The sequence below is a fragment of the Branchiostoma lanceolatum genome, chromosome 5 (assembly GCF_035083965.1).
Source record: "Branchiostoma lanceolatum isolate klBraLanc5 chromosome 5, klBraLanc5.hap2, whole genome shotgun sequence".
In the NCBI taxonomy this organism is placed as follows: domain Eukaryota; kingdom Metazoa; phylum Chordata; class Leptocardii; order Amphioxiformes; family Branchiostomatidae; genus Branchiostoma; species Branchiostoma lanceolatum.
Genome location: NC_089726.1, coordinates 15,241,167 through 15,265,941, shown reverse-complemented (window position 1 = coordinate 15,265,941; position 24,775 = coordinate 15,241,167). Strand labels below are relative to the sequence as shown.

Below are 24,775 nucleotides of genomic sequence, written 5' to 3'. Positions count from 1 at the left end.
GGAGAGCGCGCGAATAGACCGGAATACAAATATCGTATGTCGGCTGTTCAAACTCGGAGGAAAAACGCAAATGAAATCATTTTGGATGCTATTTTGCAAGCACATATTAGCCTGTAGGTCACGTTCCATAAAGATGTTATAAAGAAAACTAGACGAGAATTACATGAGGATGATTTGCCTCGTCATATATATATGCACAATAGATAATCTGAAGTTTTCCATGCATTTGGCACTCGATGTATATTTAACCTCCTTGATCTGGGGTATTACTTTAATAAAAAAAGTACTATGATGTACGCCCCTATAATATCGTTAAGTCTGGTGTGACATCACAGATATCAATATGACGGTTTTCAAAACTTTCCAAATCCCCACCTGATTGGTCCGACGTTCCGATTGTTCTCCCTGTCGCAAGACGTTCGAGAATGCCCCGTCTGGAGTGTATCGGTCACTGAGTTTTTCAGCCATGGCGAGAAAAGCTGCGAAGCCGTCTCGGGCCGAGAAAAATTTAATGAAAAACAACAAGAAGAAGCCCAACAAAGCTTCCCAGTTCATGTCAGCGCTCCTGGCCTTCTGTACATGCGGTATTATCAGCCGTAACAACGCCGACGATGAAGAGGTTTACAAAAAAGGTAAACTTCTTTACTGTTGAAGAAACTGATATTGGTGTCTTCACCTAATTACATGTTTGAAACGTCACTCAGGAATTAGGTTTGACTTGTGAAGACACGAAATTGTGCACCAAGATACATGAAGATCTCCAGGTATTCATGGTAGTATCTCCAAGTCACACGTGACCTCAGATTAAAGATTGATGTCATGTATATGTTAGATGCTTTTTTAGCTAGTCTAACGTTTGTTGCGAATTTCACATGTGAGGTTTTGTTAAGATCGATGTTCCGAAAAGTTCAAGTACAATACAATGTGATTTTTTTTACCAGATTTTCAAACGGCCTCAGCTAAACAGTAATGTGGAGGTTAGCTCTGGACTAGACTTCAGTCGTCTGCAAGGCATAGTTGTCCGGCAAAGATTCTTGTAAAATGTCTATTGAATGGATATATGTGCATCTTGTGAAGGATAGCTACACTAATGTTTTGTTTAGTAACCGGTCGCTAACGTTATATCCTGATGTTATTATGTTCGCCACATTGTGCGTGGTTGAGCCTCATAAAGCAGGTTTCGAGGAAAATCAAAACCGTAGGCCTATAACGGGGAAAGGTGAATCATATCTCTGCAGTTTTGACAATGTCGCTAAATGGCGCTTTTTACAATAGCCGCCAAGGACACTGACGTTAAAGATCATCTACCGGTATCGGTGAGCAAGCCAGATGTGCCAAGCCTCCTTGATGTGATGGTGCCAGCTCCCTCCTCGGAGCCATTGCCCTCAGCCTCGGTGCCAGTCGTGTTTGATGTTTCAGGTATGAACTGAGAAGAGTCAGATAACGCACACCTCCACTGCTGAGTATGAAGAAAACTGTCGGCACATACGTTAGCACATATTAGTTTCGCATTACCATGATGCCGCCTGCAAAAATCCTCCACAAGTATAGTAGATCGGCAAGCCAGCAACGCGTACTTTTTAGCATTTCTGTATGGGGTACCAGTATGAGATTCTTGCTCGAAGTAAAAGTGAAAGGCAAAGTAAGTGTGAAGGAATCCTGTGACAAGTTTCCTTACGTTTGCCACAAATTATGGTGCGTAACCGTTCGAGTTGAACTTCTAAATTACACGTAGTGTATATTGTATTTTCTGTATCATAACTTCTGCCAAGACTCGCGTTTTATAAGTCAAACCTATGCTGAGAATAGTGTCCATTTCTCCTCGTGTGGAGAAATCACAGCCATCTTGAGATAAGGCAAAGTAAGTTCACGTCAATATACAAGTAAACAACCCTCCTTCCACCACAAGCACAATTGTTTTCCATCCTTTACATGCAGACATGCTGGATAAAATTCTTGAGAAAGTTGCAGCTGAAACTGAGATAAACCTGACCACAGGATTCCAACTGGACGGTAGGAATATTGCTCGATCTTAAGTTAACTGCCTTTTAACGAGAGCATGTAAATACTATACAGGGAAAGTAGTGGAAGATGACGTACATTTTAACTGTCAATGTTCTGAATTAGGGCATCAATTTGCAAATGAAGTTATCAATTATCACGTTATATTTTTCTTATCAGCGATAGGGTGTAATTGTGTTGTTCCAATGTGGTTACAAATCTTATGATACGTTTAGAGAGAATAATGTTGTATTCCAGCGGTGGTTTGAAATGATAGTTAACTCATGGAAGTTAAGTACATGAGACTGAAAAGCAACATAGACCGAACATTGAAGACTGTATTGGTTTAGACAAAACACTGTTGCGGTGGTTTTAAATTATTGAAGTATTGTGCACATGAGACTGAAAAGCAACATAGTGCGATGTACTATAGTATGAGCTCATTGAAGACTGTATTAGCTTTTCATATCATTTAAATTAATTTAAATTCACTACTGATTCATGATAACGTTCTTGCTTTTCAACAGATCCTTCACCGCTCCTGCCACCTGTCACCGCGCCGCTTCCTTCCATCCCACCATCAGCTACCACCACTCCCCAGCCGGTCACACCCTACATTCATATCCATCCTCCACTGCCGCCGCACTGCACCTCCCCGTTCCTCAACAATTACAACCTGACATTGCCGTACGTCCCCATCCCTGAGTACCCCCCTTGGTCTACACTTGATGTCCCTTCCCAGTCCATCTACTCTGATCCGGTCGCCCCCCTTAGTAAACTCAACCCAGCAGTCGCTCCTTTCCATCCCAACTCAAACGCCATCCCTACCCTGTCCACCACCTCTGTTCCGGTCTTCACCACTTCAAAACTAGATCCCACCGCCGCCCCTTACTATCCCATCTCAAACACCGCCCCTTCCAAGCCTACCTCCCCGTTCCTTTGTGATAACATCGACCCTCCCCTGCCATTTGCCCCCCTCCCCGACTATCTCTCCTGGTCATCACAGACTTAAGGCCCGTCCGTTACCATCCCAGTCGACCTCTCATGCCCGTCTTCACTCAAACTATACTCAACCCCGACGCCAGCCCTTTTAACCCCAGCTCTTATACATAAATGCACCGTCATCCCGTCTAGTTTTTCCTGCCCAACACCCATATATCACCATTCCCGATTATACACATGCATTATCAATCCTAATCTGAGTGTTAAACCAGAAAAAAAACAGCCACCCTCTCCAAAAAAAAAAGGAAAAACAACAAACAAAGAACACATAAGATTCGTCAACATCAGAATCTCAGCTTGAACTAGCCCGTGTCTTTCCCCCAAATTTGTACATGTGACAGGTGGAAAATAATTAGATGTTGGGAAGTGCAGTCTAGAGGTCATGTGCTTCGATGGCCAGAAACGATTGTCCCCTATGATGAGGCGATGAGGAGGACAATGACTTTGAGAGAGAGAAGAGGATGAAATTGAGAATATCTGAGCTTCCGGTCCAGCAACAGATCACAGAATCGGCGTTCCTTGTTGTCACTAATGAAGAAGAAGAAGGAGAAGAAAGAATTAGTGTTGAATGCCAGTTAATGAGACAGTGGTGCTAGAGAAGTGTAAGACATTTTAGATTCTATGTAAATTGCGTGTGTCAATTTTACGTATAACTGTTGTAACTTGTACATACGCTACTGTTGTGTAAACCACTCATTTTATACTGCTCGTTACCATATGATTCTATATGCTCCCCCAAGAAGGGGCAGAAGTAGATGAAGGGGAGGTAGAAGCAGAGTGCTAGGAACAGTTCATCCTCAAGGTATAATTACCAGAATGGCCCTTGGACATTGTGGCCCTGAGACATACATTGGTACCAGGTGGAAGTACTCAAAACAGGATAACAACAGAAAATAGCCACAGGCAAAACAGAGAGTTGTGTTGAGGTAAGATGCAGAACGAACAAAGAACTATACATTGTGACAAAGAGGAAACACGCACAGCATTAGTGTATAATAACATATATTAAATCCTACATAGATTACATGACGTGTAAATTGTACGGTACTGCAACTTGTATATACGCTATGGTCGGGTAAGCTACTCGTCTTATATTGTATGTTACCATATGATTTTATATACTCTCTCAAGAAGGAGGAATAAAATACAAGAAAGGAAAGACGGGAAGAAAGAATATTACACGTAGATTACGGAAGGAAGACCTAACGAATTGTACAAGCGTGTACTGCTACATGACTGCGGTGCATTGTGTTTGTATCTTACTTTACTGAACATCAAAATAAAACTGTACCGATCTAAAGAAATACTTGTACAGTCTTTTTTATGCAACGTGATCGTCAAAGATGCATGTTTATTGTCTGTATCTTATTTGCTTTAATGAAAAGTGGCACGCACTTGATTTGATTTGATTGATTTATTTGGTTGTAGAAAAAGTAAAGCCAGGCTACCCAACTAGCCAACTATTACAAAGGGTTATCCCTGGTAACTAAACAATATACAAAATTCAATACAAACTTGAACAAAGCACGTTGACATGTTTACGACTAAACTACGACTATAATACATATAAAGGCGTACATAAAATACAAGACTAAGATACACAGACACGTATTTAAAGATCTTTGCCAGGATAAACAATTTAATCGTAAAGACATACTGATGCACGTTTTCAATGTACATTCTCTGCAGTGCTTTATTTGAGAATTAAAGGACATTTGGTGCGAACAATATTCGCTGACTCTAACTATATATCCTTTCACCAAGTCTGCAGATCGGAAAATGTATACATCATATGTTCATATTGATCACACACATTTGTTCTTTTGCATACTTTGCCATTAGTATTTGGTTCATTGCTAATGTGGTACTCTATAGATAAAGTACATTGTATCGGGGCTAGTATACCTTAAAGTTTGTATTTCCATTTGTCTAGAATATCAATGATTGACAATGTTTCCTTCATAGAGGTAGAGTGTAGCGGGTATAGCTTACACGCCTAGATGAAAAGATAGAATAATGTTAAATGAGCCAGACAACAACATGGCAGATTCAAAACAAATATATATTTTAACAGTGAGGAACTGACGAACCAATTCACAATTCTTACACATGCATGTTGGTCTTTAGCTCTATGTCTTCATTTTCTAGTGTGCCTGACTCACTGAGACGTTACCATTCTAAGATGCCTGCCTTGCCTAATTGATACCAATATTTTGTCTCTAAGAAGTGAGAGAAAGAAGACAATTCCGTGACTGACCAAAAGCAAACCAGCCACTGCAACGACGAGCCCAGCGGTAAGTAAAGGATTCCCTTTGAAGTCGAATATGTTGTATATGTAGTTGTTCCCATTTAGGTCAGTACCCCCGGCGTATACATATACTAAGTTGAATACAGTGTACCACAGCAAAAAGAGAATAGGATATACCGAGTGGAGAAGCCTTACGGGAAGTCCAGAGATGAACACTTCCAGGAAAACAGTGACAGAGTTCATAGCGTGGAGGAGAATATCGCCGATGACTATGCTGGAACCCGAAGGTTTCAAGAATGACCAAAACACGACGGTTATCGGAGGGGCACAGATTGCAGGCACGGTGAAGAGTACCCACCGCAGGGCTAGGTACCACGGAAGGCGGGGGTCGGGCGGAGAGGTCACGGTTTCGGTTGGTGGCCGGTTGCTGTCATCCCGAAGATACCCCTGCAACAGTGCGGCAGCATCTAATGTCGTCCCGAACCTCGAGTCACTGTCGTTCACGGCGTGTTCGGCAGGTGTCGCCGTATCGCACGCGTACGATTCCGTCTTGCAACTCGGATCGTCTGCTAGGGTGGCGTTGTCAGGTGATTCCTGGACTTCTTGGCTAAAGTCATCCGGAGATACCAAGCTGCAGGATTCTATCTGACGACCGGCCGGGTGGTCACTGCACCCAAAGTACAATACAAAACAAACAACCACGCTCCAGGTTGAGTAAACTGTCCACAGTATGTAGGTCTGGTAACTTAACGTTGTCAGGACTTTGGGATTCCAGGCCCAGTAACTCCCCCCAGCGTACACCACCAGAACTGCCATGTTGTAAACGCACAAGAGAAGACGGTAGACCAGGAATGGAGCCTGGTTCGTCAACCACTGAAATAAAATATTAAAGGGAAAAGAGTCAGATTCCCGAAGTCCCAAAGGCGCTGGCGAGGGTAAAGTGCCATTATGGCTGTTACGAGAGAATGACCAAGTGCCCGATCCACAGCTTGAGGTCACCTTGTTCATAAAGAAACGTCAACATGTAAGTTATGTAAGAGAAACACTATCCTGCTATCCTATATGTATAGGATTAATACTGTTACGTACACTGCGTGAACAGCATGGTTGTGGATTGAGCCTGACCTATAACAGTTTACGTAATTATAACGTCGTACGAGGGTGGATTATCATGTAGTTAACAAGCTTCAGTTGTGAATCTTGGTGTCATTTAAGTCTTGTGTAACATCTTACCGGAGTTGTGTAGAAGCGGACTGGATCATGATGACGAGGGAAGAACCGATGCAGACGAAACTCGTCTCGGATCCGCCGAAGTAGAGGCATGGTGGAGACTGAAGGTCCTTCTGACAATGCTCCAAAATCACACGGGATGGATCACATTTACCCTTACCAAAGGTTAAAGTCCAGGAGTGCTTTACTGTCTTAGTACCCACAATCACCTGCGGCAGTAATAGATAAGAACAACGCCCGAGTGTCGACGTCAGAGGAACCTTAGCCTGGATGTCAGGCTAAGGTTCCTCTAAGGTTCTAAACTCTGAAATATCTATAGCCTGGATGTCAGACGATAGATATGTTAGAGTTTGGGGGTCTGGCATCCAGGCTAGAGGAACCTGGCAAAAAAAAGATGTTTGAAGTCTTATATCCAATTTTTGGCCAGGCCGTTTTTCTCTAGATGGTAGAATCAAATGTACATTTTTTATATATAATTCGAAAGCTTACTTATCACCTATTAAGATGCTGGTATCCCATATGGACGATCGTACTTTCCTGGGTCGAGTACTAAGGATTCTTATGATAGTGGTTTTCGTGGGGAAAAAATGCCGAACTTAACCTTCATCACATGTATTTTCTTTTTAATGGTGATCATTGAGTCAATGGAAAGCTTGTCTATTGATACACTGTTCTCTAAAACGGCACCTGTTACATTTGTGATGGTTATGTTTTTGTGTGACCAGCGCGATCTTCTTTTCTCACACAGTTGGTGGTGATAGATAAAGGTGGTGATCATTGGGATAAGGAATTGAATGAATTAGTGGTTTTTGTTGGTCAGAAATCACCCATGCAATGGCAGCCTTTCTAATGCTGAATTGATGGCCGGAGGGTTTACAGGGTTCATATAATACACAACAGATACATATTTGATCCATGCTTGCATTTTGTGGAACGGCAAGGGCGGCAGCCATTCGGCGCATCGACCTCAATACAACCTTCCCCAACCGAAGTCAGGTACCCATTCACGCCTGGGTACCGGTGGAGTGAGGAATGTCCTTCTCAGGGGCACAAGATCAGTGACATGAACTTAACATGACAGGATTCGAACCCGGGACCACTTGGTTCTGAGCTGAACGCTCTGCCGTTACGCCACACGACCCCACGCGTGGGGGTGATCATCTTGAAAGCAATTCACTCGCTCCGATGTGAACAACATCAAAATCTCTAGAAGATATGTGCCTTTACATTTGTGTAAGATTTCAACCCACTCTATAGATCTGAGCCTGCAATCAAATCACTTCTATCATTTTTTTTTACTCACCCTCCTTAAAATGTCCGTCTCTTGATCATGAACTAACATTGTGAACACAATGACTACTCATATCTGTTCTTTCACACATTATGACATTAGCACTTGTTTAATCGCTTGTCTGTGTCACTCTTTGGAAGAAATATGCTACAATACATAATCAGATACACTCTCTTAGTGCAATCCGTTATTTGTGATAATGAAGAATTTTATTGCACGACAATTGTACATGGTACAAGGTATGGCAAGAATTCGTTAACATTACACAAAGTGGAAGTATAGAATAAGACTTAACAGCATAATTACTAATACAATACAATAAGGGCTAGCATACGTTTTCGATATTGTGTTATAATCATTGATAATAAAGTAACATGGCTAACATGATGTAAAACCTGAATAAATTTTAACTGTGCAAAGTTTTTCGAAATGTTTTAGATTAATGATATTGCTGAGGAGGAACCACTCCCTTGGCTGACTCCAACGTTCCTTCTCTTGCAAATACAATACATCGGTGCTAATATATTTTTGTATGTCGACGTTTATTTTTGACCAGAATGACAGGGGTTATGTCAAATGAGGGAACGATATTATATGGCGGAAGCAAAGTAATTGTATACTGTTCGTATATCATATATATTATATACTTTATATTTCATAACATATATATTTATATATTTATTATATAATTATATATATATATCATCAGTGTGTAACTAATGATTATTAGTGAAATATTTGTTAAAGATCCACTAATGATTAATAAAAGATTCACTTAAATATTATAGTTTTCAATTAGAAATATCCTATACATAATGACCTCCACACATTCATTCTCTGTAACCTTCCCGTACTTGCTAGCTTTCCTGACTCACTGGGACTTTGCCTTTCCAGGATTCCTATCTTGTGTGGTTAATACCATGGCCAATATTTTGTCCCTGAGAAGGGACAGAGAAAAGATGATTACGTGAGAAACCAAAAGCAAACCAGCCTCTGCAACGACGAGCCCAGCGGTAAGTAAAGGATTCTCTTTGAAGTCGAATATGTCGTATATGTAGTTGTTCCCATTTATGTCAGTACCCCCGGCGTATACATATACTAAGTTGAATACAGTGAACCACAGCAAATAGAAAATAGGATATACCGCGTGGAGAAGCTTTACGGGAAGTCCAGTGATGAACACTTCCAGGAAAACAGTGACAGAGTTCAAAGCGTGGATGAGAATATCAAGGCCGTCTATAGGACCCGCAGCTCGAATGAATAACCAAAACACGACGGTTATCGGAGTGGCACTGACTGCAGGCACAGTGAAGAGTACCCACTGCCAGGCTATGTACCACGGAAGGGGAGGGGGGAGGTCCGACGGATGGTTGCTGTCGGTGGCGTTGTCAGGTGATTTCTGGACTTCTTGGCTAGAGCCATCCGGAGATACCAAGCTGCACGATTCAAAGTACAGAACAAAACAAACAACCGCGCTCCAGGTTGAGTAAACTGTCCACAGTATGTAGGTCTGGTAGGTTAACGTTATCATGACTTTGGGATTCCAGGCCCAGTAACTCCCCCCAGCGTACAGCACCAGAACTGCCATGTTGTAAACGCAGAGGAGGAGACGGTAGACCAGGAATGGAGCCTGGTTCGTCAACCACTGAAACGAAACATTACAGAGAAAATAGTCAGTATCCCGAAGTCGTTTATGTGAAAAGCGCTGGCGATGGTAAGGCGCCATTATGGATGTTATGAGAGAATGACCAAGTGCCTGGATCTACAACTTTAAGTTATCTTGTTCACAAAGAAACGTCAGCATGTTAGTTATGAGAGCAACACTACCTCGCTATCCTATGTATAGGATTAATACCGTTACGTGCAAACGTTGTGGGTTGCAGCCAGACTTATGATGTCGTATGAGGGTGGGTCATCCATAGTCAACAGGTTTCAGTTGTGAACCTTAGAACCCGGCCGTCTTTCCTCAGCCAATCAGGAGCGTGCATTTCCGAAGTTGTGACTAAATCCACATAGTGTGGCCTCCCAAGGGGTAGGGATGTACTAAGTAACGAATAAATTGACTAAGTTGGAGACGCCCACCAGTAGGCAACGTTCCATCAACCGGATTGGATAAAATTGTGGGCGTCTCCAACTTAGTCAATTTATTCCTCTCTTAGTACACCCCTACCCCTTGGGAGGCCACCAGGCAGATGTGTTTTCTTATAATTACCAGTAACACACAACATTGGTCCCACTAGGTCAGAGGTGCCAGATGATTTGTCATGGTCTGGTCAAGGAGGTTTTACATTTCAACTTCCTTCCTCTTGCATTTCACCTAAAACACCTTCAAGACACCAAAAATGCATGTCCTTTTTAATATATGTATTTATATCATTTGTTCGGAAAGACAGCCGGGTTCAAAAATAGATAGATCCCGAGATCTGAGTAACTATGTGGATTTGGTACTGCTCCGCCGACCCTCGGGAGTTTGTTGGCATCCCTCGGGCTTCGCCCTCGGGGAACCAACAACTCCTCGGGTGGGCGGAGCAGTACCAAATCCACATAGTTACCCAGATCTCGGGATCTATCTATTACTTAGTGTTATTTAAGTCTTGTTTAACATCTTACCGGAGTTGTGTAGAAGCGGACTGGATCATGATGACGAGGGAAGAACCGATCGCGATGCAGACGAAATTCGTCCCGGATCCGCCGCAGTAGAGGCATGGTGGAGACTGAAAATCCTTCTAACAGTGTTCTAAAATCACACGGGATAGATCACATTTACCCTTACCAAAGGTTAAAGTTCAGGAGTAATTTATTTTTTTACTGCATTTGATTACTCAAGCCATTCGGGGTATCATATAAGTGACAACGCCCCCGTCAGAGAAACTTTCTTATGATAATGCAGGCATTTAAAGATAGATAAGACCGATATTCACCTTACAATCACGCCGATCCCTCTAATAGGTGAAATCTACCCTTTAGGTTAAAGTCCAGCAGTGCTGTAATTTCCTAATACCTATAATCACAGCGATGGGAAATAAGGACATATTGGTTCTCACGCCCACCGTAAGCCGACAACACAAACACAGGGCCCACAGAAGGCGACGGCGCCACCTAGCGAACATCAGAAGGTTGTCCTGTACCACACGATTGTTAGAGCGCCCGCACCGGCTTCTACCTAATTGACGACACCTTGCCAAACGTTTGTTGTCAATGCTTACGGTTGAAGTGCTTTTTAAGACGATGTATAAACTAGTATCGTTACTCACTACAGTATCTTATAAAATGATTGGCGTGTCACAGATATCCGCTAGATGGGGTTGAATTTATAGGGCCGCGATATTCAGTGACCCATAGATTTATATTTTAGTTCCAAATGACTGAGCTTTGCAATATCAAACACAGCACAAACTACTAGTATCTCCCAAGCTAAAGTTTGACACTGAAATACAGTGACATTATTTCGTGTTACAGGTTTTGCACAACAACAACCTTTGACCCCTAAATGACTCGAAAACGAGGCTGACGTGACTTCCGGGTTTGCAGTCCATATACTTTTTCAGTTCTTTTGAGTTCGGTTTTTCCCGTTTACTCGCTGTTTTGTACATTAAACCATCCAGTGGCCGACACATCATGGCGGCCAGTACTGGTGGGAAGAAAAAAGCGTAAGTTTTTTACTTGTCTTCATAGGTAATTTGTAGTTTGATGTCCCACCATACCATCAAAAGTAAGGTCACAAGTTACAGAAAAGTGGGAGGTCCTAAAATATGGTACTACTGATTTAAACCTCCTTTAATAATGGTACTACATACTTAACCTCATGTTCAATCGTGTAGAATCAATGAGACAGAGACACATAGGTTAGTACTCTAACCACTTAGTAGGCTGACTTATGAGGTTATTATTGTAAATTTAGTGCATAAACGCATTCCCCAGCTGATGAAGGGTTACAATTGGGTAATGGCAAAACAGAATAAATTTGATTAATTCATGGATTGAACAAAAAGCTGACTGACAATTTGAACAAAGGTGAACCTTTGGACGGGGTAATGGCAAAACAGAATAAATTTGATTAATTCATTGATTGAACAAAAAAAATGACTGACAAATTTGAACAACGGTGAATTTTGATAACCTCTCTTCTTCCTCACACAGGGACATGAAGGTAGTGATCATGGGAGACTTTGCCATCGGGAAAACAGCCCTGCTACAGAGGTACATCAGTGGGGCCTTCCAGGACACTACAAGTGTGAGTCCACTGTGTTACAAAGAAGAATATGCAGGGTCTGTCTCAGTGTGTTTTAGGTGCAATTTTTGCGACGTTTAGTGTTTTTATACTCTGATACAAACCTCCAGAAAATAACTCATGAAACACTTCAAGTCAGACTTAACCTTTGCTTGGAGTCAGTTACTAAGGAAAAACCTAGGTGTTTCCATGCAGGTCTCTACTAAAATTTCAACAAACTGATGCATTTCTGTGTGTTCTAAACTGCTGGTGGCTGATTGACCCAAGACAATGTAAACAAGCCTTCTGGTTTGAAAGGAAGTAAAAATCCACAATGGCCAATTATCTCAGCACACTTAAATGAAAGACCAAGACTGGGCTCTGTTGGCGTGGTTGCCTCCTGCTTTTCTAACATGTCCAGTTTCCTTGCAGACCATAGGTGCCTCCTTCATGCTGAAGCAATGGGGACCATACAACATTGCTATATGGGTGAGCTGCACTACACTATCTAAATTGTTATGATTAACGAATGGTATACCTCTATGTGCAGAGCTGTGATGCTACTACAGTACTAGTACAACAAATAAAAGTACAGAAACTTGATGATAGGACATCAAGTTGTATAATCCAATGATATATTGGACTTAGTGGATGAGCTTTATTATATCCACCATGGATTTTATCATTGTTAAGGCTGAAATAATTGTTGCTTTTGAATAAAAAGATTCTTCGTACACTACCAAGTTTCTTCGACCGACGTTTCGGTGACTGTCACCTTCCTCGATCAGGGCAATTATGACTGGTTCACATAGCACCGCAGCTATGGGTGTCGCTGCTTGCGTGTGGTTCATTACAGATGTGTTGAATGAGACACTTGGTTGTGTACAAAGCGTCATTTTAGTCACTGACTTTCCAACCTGATGAAACTATTCACAGATTGTTGTTTACCCGTCCATTGCTACAGGACACAGCTGGCAATGAGCGGTACTCAGGTCTTACTACGTTCTACGTCCGAGGTGCTTCTGCCGCCATCCTAGCCTACGACATCAGCGACCGGCGGACGTTCGACATCCTGCAGGAGCGGTTCCTCCCCATCCTGGATGGCGCGGAGGACAACTGCCTCATCACGGTCGTGGGGACGAAACTCGACCTCGTGACGGAGGAGACGCGCCAGGTCAAACCCGAGGAGGCGGAAAGCCTCGCCAGGGAACTGAACAGCGCGAGGATTGAGAAGGACAGAACTGTGGGTGAGAAAAAGCTGTCTTTTGAAACCAGTGCCAAGACGGGCCACAGCGTAGAGGAACTCTTCAACGTTATGTTCGGCATTTGCTTGCCCCTGGACAAAGCACCAAAAACGGGAAAGAGGAAGACTAGTACAGTTGACTTGGACGCACCATCATCAAGTAGAGTGCCTGTTGGAGAGAAGGCTGGCTGCTGTAATTGATGTTTTGGAAATAATGTTTTGGAAATCATTGTTAGCAGTTAGAATTTGAAATGCAGAAAGTGTTTGGGCCAATTAGAGGTGTCATTTTGCAGAAATTCAAGATCTTTAGATGTAGACCCTTTCTAGTAGTTTTCTTACAAACAAATTTGTATTACTCTTAGGCTGCTTTACAATGACTTAAAAATTTCACTAGCCTCAAATGCAAGGCTCTTGTAAGTTTTTTTGTTGCCAGTATCACTATGGTGCCTTATCAATACAAAATGAATACTATATTTTAGTATGAACCTCCATCTATGTATGAAGTATATATATCTTGAGAGGAATAGGAATGATGAGAAAGCAGGTCTAAGCACATTCACCAAAGATTTCAGGACTTTTAACCTTCAGCCTGCTCAGGTAGCCGTTTGGCACCAAATTTGTATTGGTTATGGGGTTAGGCAGCAGGGAGGTTAAAACTTAAAACAGAAAACGTTGTTTGAAATAGAGTCTGAAATATTGATTGATATGGCAGAACAGACAAGGTTACATGGTACCTTAAAAAGAAGTATCAGTCTGGAATTGATACCTATATGTTTTTGAAATTTTTAAAACATAATTTCTATTGATAATTCTTTTACATGATTTCTAATGATTCAAACGTCACTTGTGCCAAATGTCTAAACATTGGTGCTTTTTTTTTTAATTCCATCTTCAGACAGCCAGGATTCGTCTGTATAGTTGGGATGCTGCAGGTCAAACTGATGTGACAAATACATATCTTACTGTTTGTAATGTTGCTTCATGACTTGTCCATATACTAGGAAATTAAGAAAGGCCCAAAGATTTGGCATAAATGTAATGTAAATGTAATTACCATTAAGTTCATTGCATTGTTAATCATTTATGATTTATGTCAGTATGCAGAACAAGTGGTCCAAGCGTGTATGTATGTCACTCAGAAAATAATCATCATGGACATACACACTAAAGTAAACGTTATATTCTAGTAATACTCAATCACACAAAAATCAGAGTATTTTACCCAAATATTTTTCAATTCATACGCATACGCATATCTCCAAAAAGATGATAGTTGATACATGTAGTTATGAACTGAGATTCATGTAAATGTGACCAGTTATTTTACGATATGTACATAACAATGTTTACATGATGTGTCTAAGTAATAATTAACCAACAACATTGTCTGGCTGTATGAAAGAAAATATATTCAAAATGTAATGATGTTTTGAAAGCTTCTTCTATTTGATATTATTACAGCAACATGATAAGCTTCAACGGTTAGTTGAAAGTGAAGGGTGTGTCATATTACTGCAAATTAAATTAAGTTCCAGGGGACTTTATTGCAGTAGGAGGGGAATGGAGACACTTGCAGTGTTTTATGTTTGCAGTGGAAACAACCATCATAGTAACGCCATATACGATGGGGTCACCGCGAATGCCATGAACAAAAAAACTACTGCAAATATTTCACAGTATTGCATCAAACAGTACATGTGAATATATAATTATGGCATTAGTTGACACTACCATGTACCCCAGGTACCAATGAGTATTCACTGCAAAAATATAAACTTTCCCACCTTAGTTATCCCCTACACATTTCTCTAAAAGTTCACAGGCAAAAGAACATAGATACCCAGCAGATGACCTTTACACGAGAGCAAGCCAGCTTCTAGCAACAAAGACATTTCATGCTTCCAGTTATGACACTTATATGTACTATCTGCATGGATCAATTCATTACATAAATTCAATTAGTACTATTCAAATGTTCTAGTCTTGATTGTGATCCTCCGGTCATCAAGACAAGAGTGTCAGTGTAAATAAAACTATCAAAGTTTAACACCCTGCTACATGTACATTTTTACAGTGTTATACTGTGTTTTATGTCATACCTGGGCTGCAAAAATATTCCATACGGGTGTTCCGGACTGGGTTTGGGTTATCACACAGGCTTCCATAGAATATTTAGAATGCATTTCGAGTGCACCCAGTGCACGGCTATCGAAAATTTGAATACTTGATTCGGTTGTTGGAACGTGCGGCTGTTACAGTTTTTTGTTCGAGGACACCAACTTTTCTCAACATCTGGGGCATTTCGCATTCGCACCATGGTCGGACTGGTACCTCGCGGGTGATACTGAATACCCCGTGTTGTATTCTACATGTAGTACGCACTATGGGGAGCTGGTATGTAAAATCCAAGAGTGCTTTTTCTCAGCTGAAACAACAAGGGTCAAGCTGGAAAGCCCATGTTCAGTACAGGACAGCTTGTTACGGTCCTGTTCACTGCCCCACCAGGAGAGTGGGTCTGGAGTTGTACTCTACACACTTGGAGGGGTCGGCTGGGAAGTGCTGCTGACACAGCGTCATCAGTCGCTTCAGGGCCTGGACAAACATGGCATACATTGTAGTTAGCTTTACAAAGAAGGTCTTAAGTAGCATTTGTGGCTTTATGGTCGAACAGCATATTAACTTAAGAAGCTATGGATGGATTGTTATGATATTAAGCATGTGTTTAAGTCTTGTCATACCAAAGTAATGAGTACATTTTTGGTCCCCTGGCAGCTTTCCTTTATAATTGCAGCTGAATCTCTCCTGTCTGTATTTGTTGCCAGCCCAGGAAATAATCAAAGGGTAGGTGTCATTGATACACACTTCCTTGTGTGATCACTATAGACATATTTGACTGTATACACATATTACAAATTGTGGAGGGAGGGTTGTGAAGACCCTTACCTGGATGTACTTCCTTTGTGTCTCATCATTGAGAACATCTGTAGTGCAGTCAAGGAAACAACAACTGGAAACCAATGATGTCATTCTGAACACTTCTATACTATAACACTAACTACATATCAAACAGCATGTACAAGGTATTGTTGTCTTCTCCATATGTGACTTGACCACATTGGCTTAACATAAGATTTGATGTAAAGGATACGGGCAACGTTCTGTGCAAAGATCTTCTCTCGACCGGTACGTGCGTGAATACCGACCATGGTCACACCGATGGGCCATGGCGCGTTTCCTATTGCCATTCTCAGATAGGCATCATTAGCCTGAAACAACACATAAACATTTGAATAATTATTACATTCAGTCCATGGTCACAGTTGCTTTTCTCAAACAATGAAACTTAAGGCTGGAATAGTCAAGGTACAGAGGTTTAGGTACAGGTCCGCACCTGAACCTGTACAATTTAAAAAATTAACATGTGTTTTTCTGAACTTCTTTAATAATGACAGAGACATAAATAAACTGTTTTCAACTTGTCACTATCTTTATTCAAAGAACATAACTATGACCACAAAACTCTCTTGGCCTTGCTATACGCTGTTCCAAGGTGTCACTTTGGTCAGTCTGGTGTTGCATGAGGCCATGGGGTCAGGAGATCAGTCACAAAATAAGCACATACTTGGTGTAAATTTATATAGGTACAGTGCCGGTACTTCATGATCCGGTATTTTGGACCTGTACCTAATCAATGTTTACGGTACAGTACCGGTTTCACAGTACTGGTATGCAGCACTACCAACAAGTACAAACCTGAACTCTGTGCTTATTCATAAAATGAAATATATGTAAATTCTCAGAGCTACACTACTGTACATGTGTTGTTCTACAACTTAAAAAGATGTTACCTACCCTCACATACTCTCTCTCCAACAGGTTTGAGACGATCTCTAGTAGAGCAAACTGGATATCAGATGGTACTGACTATAAGACAACAAGATAAAAACATCATTTGAGGTTAAAACTTACATGGACAATAATACAGACACCTTTCCTAACAAGTCTAAAGTTTAAAAAAACACCCTAGCGATCATGGCTGTTATATTAGCTATTAGAGTCTGTAGTTTAAGGTAAATGTTGATAAAAGCTTTTAAACATTGCCTCTTATATCTACTTGCAGGTTTCGATTGTTCTCTAGTTTGACTATTGAGGGTGATTACTAAAAATGGTCAAGTGTAGCCAAATGTGCACTAAAGCTTAATCTGTACAATTTTTCCATCAATGTTGGTTGGACAGGAAACATTTTGCTTTTCCAAACCTTAATAGTGTTACAACTTGTTAAGACACAATTCGGTACGAGTTGGAGCATCAAAAGGGACCGTTACAATGCTTAAGAGCCCTGTCACACTTGTGCGTATATTCAAGTGCGTGTGAGTAGTGGCGCATACCTAAACCCTGGACCTGTTCCGGACCTGTTCCTAACCTTTAGGTTCAAGTCCAAAAAAAGCTAAACATCTAGAATCAAGTCACTTTACACTCCTTTTTGATTTAAACCATCTTAAAGCTTCCTTAGATCGTGAAATTTGAACTGGAAAAATATGAAAACATTGCTGTTTTGTGTTTATAACTGAACTTCTGCATGAATTACTGACTGTATATAATTCTGCATATTATACTATTCAAATTGCATGTAAAATATATGCCGATATGCAATTTTACATGAAGCAGGAAAAAAATATTCGTAGCACACATATTCCATTGGTTCAAGTCCGGACTTTCAAGTCCGAACCTGAACCTTAACCTCTGGACTCGAGTCCGAACCTAAACCTAAACTCGGGTTTAGGTACGCACCACTACGTGTGATTTGCGCATTTGCATTTTTTGGTTTCAGTAAAGTGTGCGGGGAAAAAGTTGTTTTCTACTTTGACCCACCATTGTACAGCCTAGTGATCGAACCAAAGAAATCACTTATTCGGCTGCAAACTTAAACCAAAAACATTCTAATACGCAACTCAAATGGACTTGTATATATGCACAAGTGTGACAGGGACTTAAGGGTAAACGAGGCCTTGAACTTCTAGGTGCAATGATTGAAGCTAAGAAATTATATCTTATTTGTTGAAAACACCTTGAATCACACACCTTCTTCTTGAGTTTGTTGAAGAGTGGTCGGAGATACTCCCCAGTCTGTGTATGTGTGGCTGTCATGAGTTTCCCCTGCACACTTCTCTTCACTTCCTCCTGACGAGCGTTCAGCTCCCTAGCCCACTGAACCATCAGGAACTGGAACAAAAGCACAACAATCACGATCAGAAGTCAACAGAACAACAATCATTGGCTTGGCATTGTTAGCGATTTATATATAGCTTTGTCTCATGCATTTTTTTCCATATGCGCTTCAGTCTTGTGATGGTTTTTGTTGATTTTGTTTCTTCTATGTAATTTTACTTTGTGTTTTGTGTCCGCCTCTATATGTGTGTTTGACGCACTTTGTGAAAGTTTGTATTGAACTTTGAATACTGTTCCCAGGGCTAACCCTTTGTAATAGCCTTTGGCTAGTTGGTTAGTCCTGGCTGTACTTTTCTACAGTCAAAAAAAATAAAATAAAACAGTGATTGAGAAAGTGATTAAGGACAGACATCAACAATCTGGCGGTAGCACGAGAGACTTCCTCAAACCTCTCAAGGCCATTTTGTTTGTATTCGTGGATTTGGGTAACATTTGGGAGCCTTTTATGTATACAATGATAATTACAAAAAAACATCATCAACAATGAAAAGATGGCCTTGTTCCTGTCCTGATGACCTTTAAACTTGCATAATGCCTTCAGCTATAATTGCGGTGATAAGCAATACCAATATAGGCTAACTAATTATATAATAAACTGCTATTATAGCTATTTTTCCTCACCTTCAAAAACTTGAGAATCATCAACGCCTCATTGCCACGTCTCTCCTTGTCATCTGATATCTTGCTCACAGTTGCCGCCATTTCCTGTAAATACACCATTTCCTTTCAATTTTGATAAAGATATTCAAATACACTTATTCAAGATACGTTAATTCCCATCTATCACTGTAAAGCAATCTCTCATGCATAAAAATCACAAAAATTCTTAGTCTTCCAGTCACTGTAGGTGTGCATTGGCAATTATGTTGTAGTGAGGTCAACTTGTCTACATCGTCACACAAAATATATCTGCTTTAGTTACAGTCTTAACTATAATGATAACAATACCATATGTATAATAGTAAAAACATGCATAGTAGGTGCTGAACTCCCAAATTAACAATTTCTAGTAAGTTTCAAATAGGACTTTAAATGGAGGTACTGTGTTTGGGGAGAGGCACACCCCACGCATGTTAAACTTAAAGAATCCACCAGACCTTTCAGAAAAGAGTAGGGGCATGCCCCGGTGTGCTATGGTCAAAAGCCTTCTGTCTGGAGTTGGTGATTCACTACAAGTCACCTGGATGGAGGCCTGGCGAACCTCCATCTCGTATCAGCCATAATCATGTACCCAGACGGGAGACCTGGCTTATCCCAGTCTTGTATCAGGTAACAAAAGGGTATGTCACCCAGCAAGAGGCAGTATGACTCAGGCAGTGCATAAGCACGTCGACTGATGATGATAATAGCGCCCCTAACAAACCTTGATGTCCTCCAGTGTTGTCCCGTCATCGCTGACCCTGAGGTCGTACTTCCCGCGGGTGGGTCCGTCCTCGCCCTCGCTGCGGGACTCCACCATCTCCTTCAGGTACTGCTGGTCCACCTTGTCCATCGCAGCCTTCAGGTCGTTCCTGAAGCCCTAGTGTCAGGTAAGAAACGTTGGTAAAGGAAAAGACAATGGCCTCTCTTGGTAACTACTTCTATACTGGTAGTTTACATCTGCAAAAAACAACAATTATACCTAACCAAAGATGATATCTTACAGTAACCACTACTAACCAAGATATGCTTTACTAGACATGCTTCTGCACAAAATTTTTATTTTTACAAAATCAAGTCAAATAATCAACAAAAAATTGCTGTTGCTGCTATCTTAATTGATTAATATTACCAGACAGTTATGTGTTGGCTTAAAGGCTTACCTTGTTCACTTCAGGCTCCAAGATCTCAATTCGTCTGAAATAGACCAAGTAAAGATGTTTAAGCATAAATTAGGAACAGTGACTATATGAACATTTCCCCTCATAAGCACAATGTGGTATTTATTGTTGTAGACCTACTAAATAATGATGCTTATAGTATAATATTTGGTAATTTCTAAAATATATTAGAGTTTTGACAGGTACCAAATCTTGTATTGTATCATAGTGCGTGATCAAAAACTGGCCATGCTGGGTTTTATAAATTAGCTTATACAAAAGTTTCCATGAAAAAGTACATGTTCCCTACCTTAACCTTTGGTATGCATCATAGTCTGTCTCACCAAACAGTCTGACTGGCTCTTCTCTCTCCCGCAGTCTAAAAATCACCTGTACATAAAAACAGTATTTCTGTGTTACACTAACTCCAGTACAGACATTGCTCCAAAGATGTATGTGATACATGTACCTACAGTAATAAGTTTCAGGGTTCAAAATTCATTTTGGGGAATAGGTGCACAGTGACCTAACTTAACAAATCTAGGCGCACAGAAAAATAATTGGATGTACAATGTAAGCAATACAACAACAACATTTTTTCCTGACAGAAACGTAAATATTATGCTGCATACTAATGTACAATATATTTAAGTATGTAACCTAGGTAATGCCTAGATGTGACAGTGCAATGACAGTCTAAAATTTTATGCACAGCTCAAATTTGGGGAAAAGAAAGTGCATATGTACCGAGTATTTCAAGCCCTGAAGTTTAAGTTTGTTGTGAAATCTATAATATTTTCACAAAGCTTTATCATGTCTTTCAATTTTACAAATGAATGTTATGCAAGTGATGTCTATACGCTGACCTCCTCTCTAGGTAGCATCTTCTTGTCCTTCTGTTCAGGGGAAATCTTGGATGGTTCTGGTATGGGTTCTGCGTTTTTGTCCTGTTTTAGACATTCACAAAAACATGTAGTAAGAAAAGAAGTACAACATGTCAACCTTTCCAGAGATTAAAGATATAAAAGAGATAAAATGTTTCTTTCAAGTAAAAGTAACTTTTCAAATAAATAAATAAAGAAAACATCTTCGACTTTCAAAATGACAGTCAGATATATCAAAATGATATGTACTACATGTAGTCTATCAGAAGTATTTACTACTAGTAAATGGGCTGAACAAAATGTCTGAATAAAACCACAAACCTCTTGATCTTGCTTGTCTTTTTCATACTGGAAGAAAATGAGCAGATTTTGAGATAACTTAGTTAACATGTGTTGACATTCATCAACTGGTATAAATATACATTCAGAAATCTGTATCTGTATAGCTGGTATGACTGCCCTTTAGTCTGATCTTGATGCACTAACAGATTGGCAAAATCGTTGGCTTATGTCGTTCAATCCCTCTAAATGCCACATCCTCCATATCACCCGTAAAAAGCACCCCATCCTAACTCAGTACTCCCTAAGTGGAGAAGCCCTCACCGGTGTCAAGTCCCACCCCTATCTTGGAGTACAACTGTCCGACGATCTGCGGTGGGACACCCATATCAACTACGCCACTAGCAAAGCCGGCAGGGTACTAGGGGTCATTCGGCGCAATTTGACCCATTGTCCATCTAGGGTCAAGGCCACTTGTTACAAAGCGCTGGTGCGGCCCCACTTGGAATATAGTGCCACCGTCTGGGACCCGTACACCACCAAAGGGATACAGGCGGTGGAGGCCGTCCAGCGCAGGGCCGCCCGAGTGACTCTGAATGACTACCGGCAGACTAGCAGCGTGACACAAATGCTCAATGACCTGCAGTGGACCCTTCTCTCTGAAAGGAAGAGGAACGCCCGTCTCACCTTTTTCTATAAGCTAGTTAATAACCACATCAATATTAATACAGATAGTCTACTGAAACCAGCTCAGGGGCGCACCCGGGGAAGCCACACGCTCAAATTTCAACCACTTTACGCCCGAACAGACTCATTTAAATATTCTTTTTTCCCTCGCACCATACCCGAGTGGAACGCCCTGCCTGGCGCGGTTGTTACGGCTCCCACCGTTGAGTCTTTCCGCGCCAGGCTGGAGGCCTGCCCGCCTTAGCCTGGGACCTCCTCCCCCCCCTACTTTGCCCCTCGCGGGGTTATCTGGGGGTTTACTCAGTTGAAGTTGAAGTAACACACCAGCTTCACATGCACACAGAGCTGCAGCAGCTAGTTATATCAAGCTGAACAACCAGTCACACCTAACTTTTACACATCTATCTAAAAGTGTTCAGGGCTCGAAGTTAACTATGTCCCTATGTCCCGGGGCCACCAAAATTTGACCTGGGACAACTCAATAATCAATTCGGGACATATTTGGGACAATCAGGGCTCCTGAGTGCCACTGTGCTCCTCCCTTGTGAAACTGTATACTGGTCCCACCCACTGTTTTTGGTGTGGTACTAGTCTTCTCAAAATCAATCATCATTTATCACTCAGCATAGTGAAAGGAAAGCCTGTCCCAGCTAGGCTGTGGCACATGTCTGCTCCCCTGACAGGGGGTCAGCAGAGGGATGGTCACACCTCATTGACTTGATTAAGGTTTGCCCTGCAAGATTAGAAATCAAACATTTTCGGATTTATCCTACCTCCCCAAGAGCCACCGCATCAATGAAGTCTTCAAACTCTGCAGAATTATGCTTTTTCTTTTATAACCTATTAAAATACATTATTTCAGGTTGTTAACAATATTTCTGGTTGTTAACTTTGTTGAAACTTGTGTTTACTACTGAGTGTATATACCTTTGTATGTATTATATTTTTCAAATTTCATGCAATTTTCTATTTTACAATACACAATTTTGTATATAACTAAAAAAAAATATTGTAACACAGATTGGCTTGGGCTCAGGTCCTGACTTGAGTATAGGTCCAAACCCGAACATGAACCTCTGGAACTGAATGCAGACCCGACACTAAGTTCATATCTTTGGCCCTGGTTGGGACACTTCAGGACACTTTCGGGACAATTGAAATCCACTTTTGGGACAATGTTGGGACAGTAGGGGAAAAAGTTAATTTTGAGGCCTGGTGTTGTTTAAAGCCATCTAGTGATGATGCTGATGATGAGGAGTGAAGATGATGAGGAGTGATGATGAGGAGTGATGATGATGAGGAGTGATGATGAGGAGTGATGATGAGGAGTGATGATGAGGAGTGATGATGATGAGGAGTGATGATGATAAGTGATGACGATGATGAATGATGATGATGAGGAGTGATGATGATGAGGAGTGATGACGATGATGAATGATGATGATGAGGAGTGATGATGATGAGGAGTGATGATGATGAGTGATGATGATGAGGAGTGATGATGATGAGGAGTGATGATGATGAGTGATGATGAGGAGTGATGATGATGAGTGATGATGATGAGGAGTGATGATGATGAGGAGTGATGATGAGGAGTGATGATGATGAGTGATGATGAGGAGTGATGATGAGGAGTGATGACGATGAGGAGTGATGATGATGAGAAGTGATGACGATGATGAATGATGATGATGACGAGTGATGATGATGAAGAGTGATGATGATGATGAGTGACGATGCCCCTACTGTACTTGGAGGTAACAAATTCTACTCTACTTTCTACTAGAGACTTTACAAGGGTGCAACATTTGTGTACATTATCTTCAATTAATAGGGATGATCCCAGACATGGACTGTGGCTTTGCGAACAATTTGTTGCCATATAACCCAGAAATGTTGAACACTGCCACTCACCATGTTCATCCGTCTGAAGTAGTCTTCCTCTTGTTTTGCCTGCATTTCACCTCTTTTGAAGAATTTCTTGTTTTCCTACGAGTTAAAAAAAAAAATCATTGGTTCACACTAGACTTTTAAAGAAATCTTTCAAACTTTTTAGAACACAAACATACAAAACATCAAAATACTTCTAATATCAACATTTCTTCTTTCGTTTGAGGCAGCCGCCTTCATCGTGGTGAAGATTTTGCATTTGTTATATAACATAAGATATAACATTTGTTATATCAAGCAGGCATTTGATCCCTTCTATGACAGTTCTGTGATATTTCTTCTGGTGTCAATAATATTTCAATGATCATGAGAGAATAAGAGCAGAGTGTTGTGCTCTTGTTCTCAGAAGTACGAAATTGTCAAGCATGGTCATGATCATGTGCAAGTTTCTGACGTCAAAAGCCCCCCTCCCCACACTTACATCCACAAGCTTCGCGTCTTCCAGCTGCTTGCGTTTCCGCGCCATCTCCGCTTTGAGGATGTCCATGGTTAGTTTGATGCGCCCTACACCAGTTTAAGTCACGTCTGGTGGAATTTATCCACAAAACCTGCGGAAAATACAGGAAACTGGAACACTACGTCGCAGAAATTTCGTCAACAAATGGTCTGTCGTGACCTCGGTAGGCACATTATGAAGCGTTTTTTGATTGGTCGAATGTGTTAAACTCGAGAATTACAAACCAATCACGACGCTTGTTACGTCTATACGGTTGCAAAGGTCC

At 41.1% G+C, this 24,775-nt stretch overlaps 3 protein-coding genes across 3 annotated transcripts; 1 reads left to right on the top strand and 2 right to left on the bottom strand.

Annotated features, from left to right (window-relative positions):
- Positions 1-4,570: 4,570 nt before the first annotated feature.
- LOC136434260 (uncharacterized) lies at positions 4,571-6,120 on the bottom strand. Its single transcript, XM_066426989.1, has one exon. It carries the CDS (start codon positions 6,065-6,067, stop codon positions 5,162-5,164), a length of 906 nt encoding a protein of 301 aa, XP_066283086.1. The 5' UTR covers positions 6,068-6,120; the 3' UTR covers positions 4,571-5,161.
- A 5,131-nt stretch (positions 6,121-11,251) lies between these two features.
- On the top strand, positions 11,252-14,652 carry LOC136435399 (ras-related protein Rab-20-like). Its single transcript, XM_066428867.1, has 4 exons — positions 11,252-11,422; positions 11,913-12,006; positions 12,415-12,471; positions 12,947-14,652. The coding sequence occupies exons 1-4, from the start codon at positions 11,391-11,393 to the stop codon at positions 13,424-13,426; spliced, it is 663 nt and encodes a 220-aa protein (XP_066284964.1). The 5' UTR covers positions 11,252-11,390; the 3' UTR covers positions 13,427-14,652.
- LOC136435398 (pre-mRNA-splicing factor 18-like) lies at positions 14,256-24,658 on the bottom strand. The gene is made up of 13 exons (XM_066428866.1): positions 24,475-24,658; positions 24,018-24,092; positions 21,459-21,485; positions 21,120-21,200; positions 20,564-20,643; positions 20,257-20,290; positions 19,818-19,973; positions 19,076-19,159; positions 18,308-18,448; positions 17,078-17,149; positions 16,374-16,491; positions 16,169-16,206; positions 14,256-15,817 (listed from the first exon to the last, which is right to left on the bottom strand). The coding sequence occupies exons 1-13, from the start codon at positions 24,538-24,540 to the stop codon at positions 15,716-15,718; spliced, it is 1,074 nt and encodes a 357-aa protein (XP_066284963.1). The 5' UTR covers positions 24,541-24,658; the 3' UTR covers positions 14,256-15,715.
- Positions 24,659-24,775: the final 117 nt, after the last annotated feature.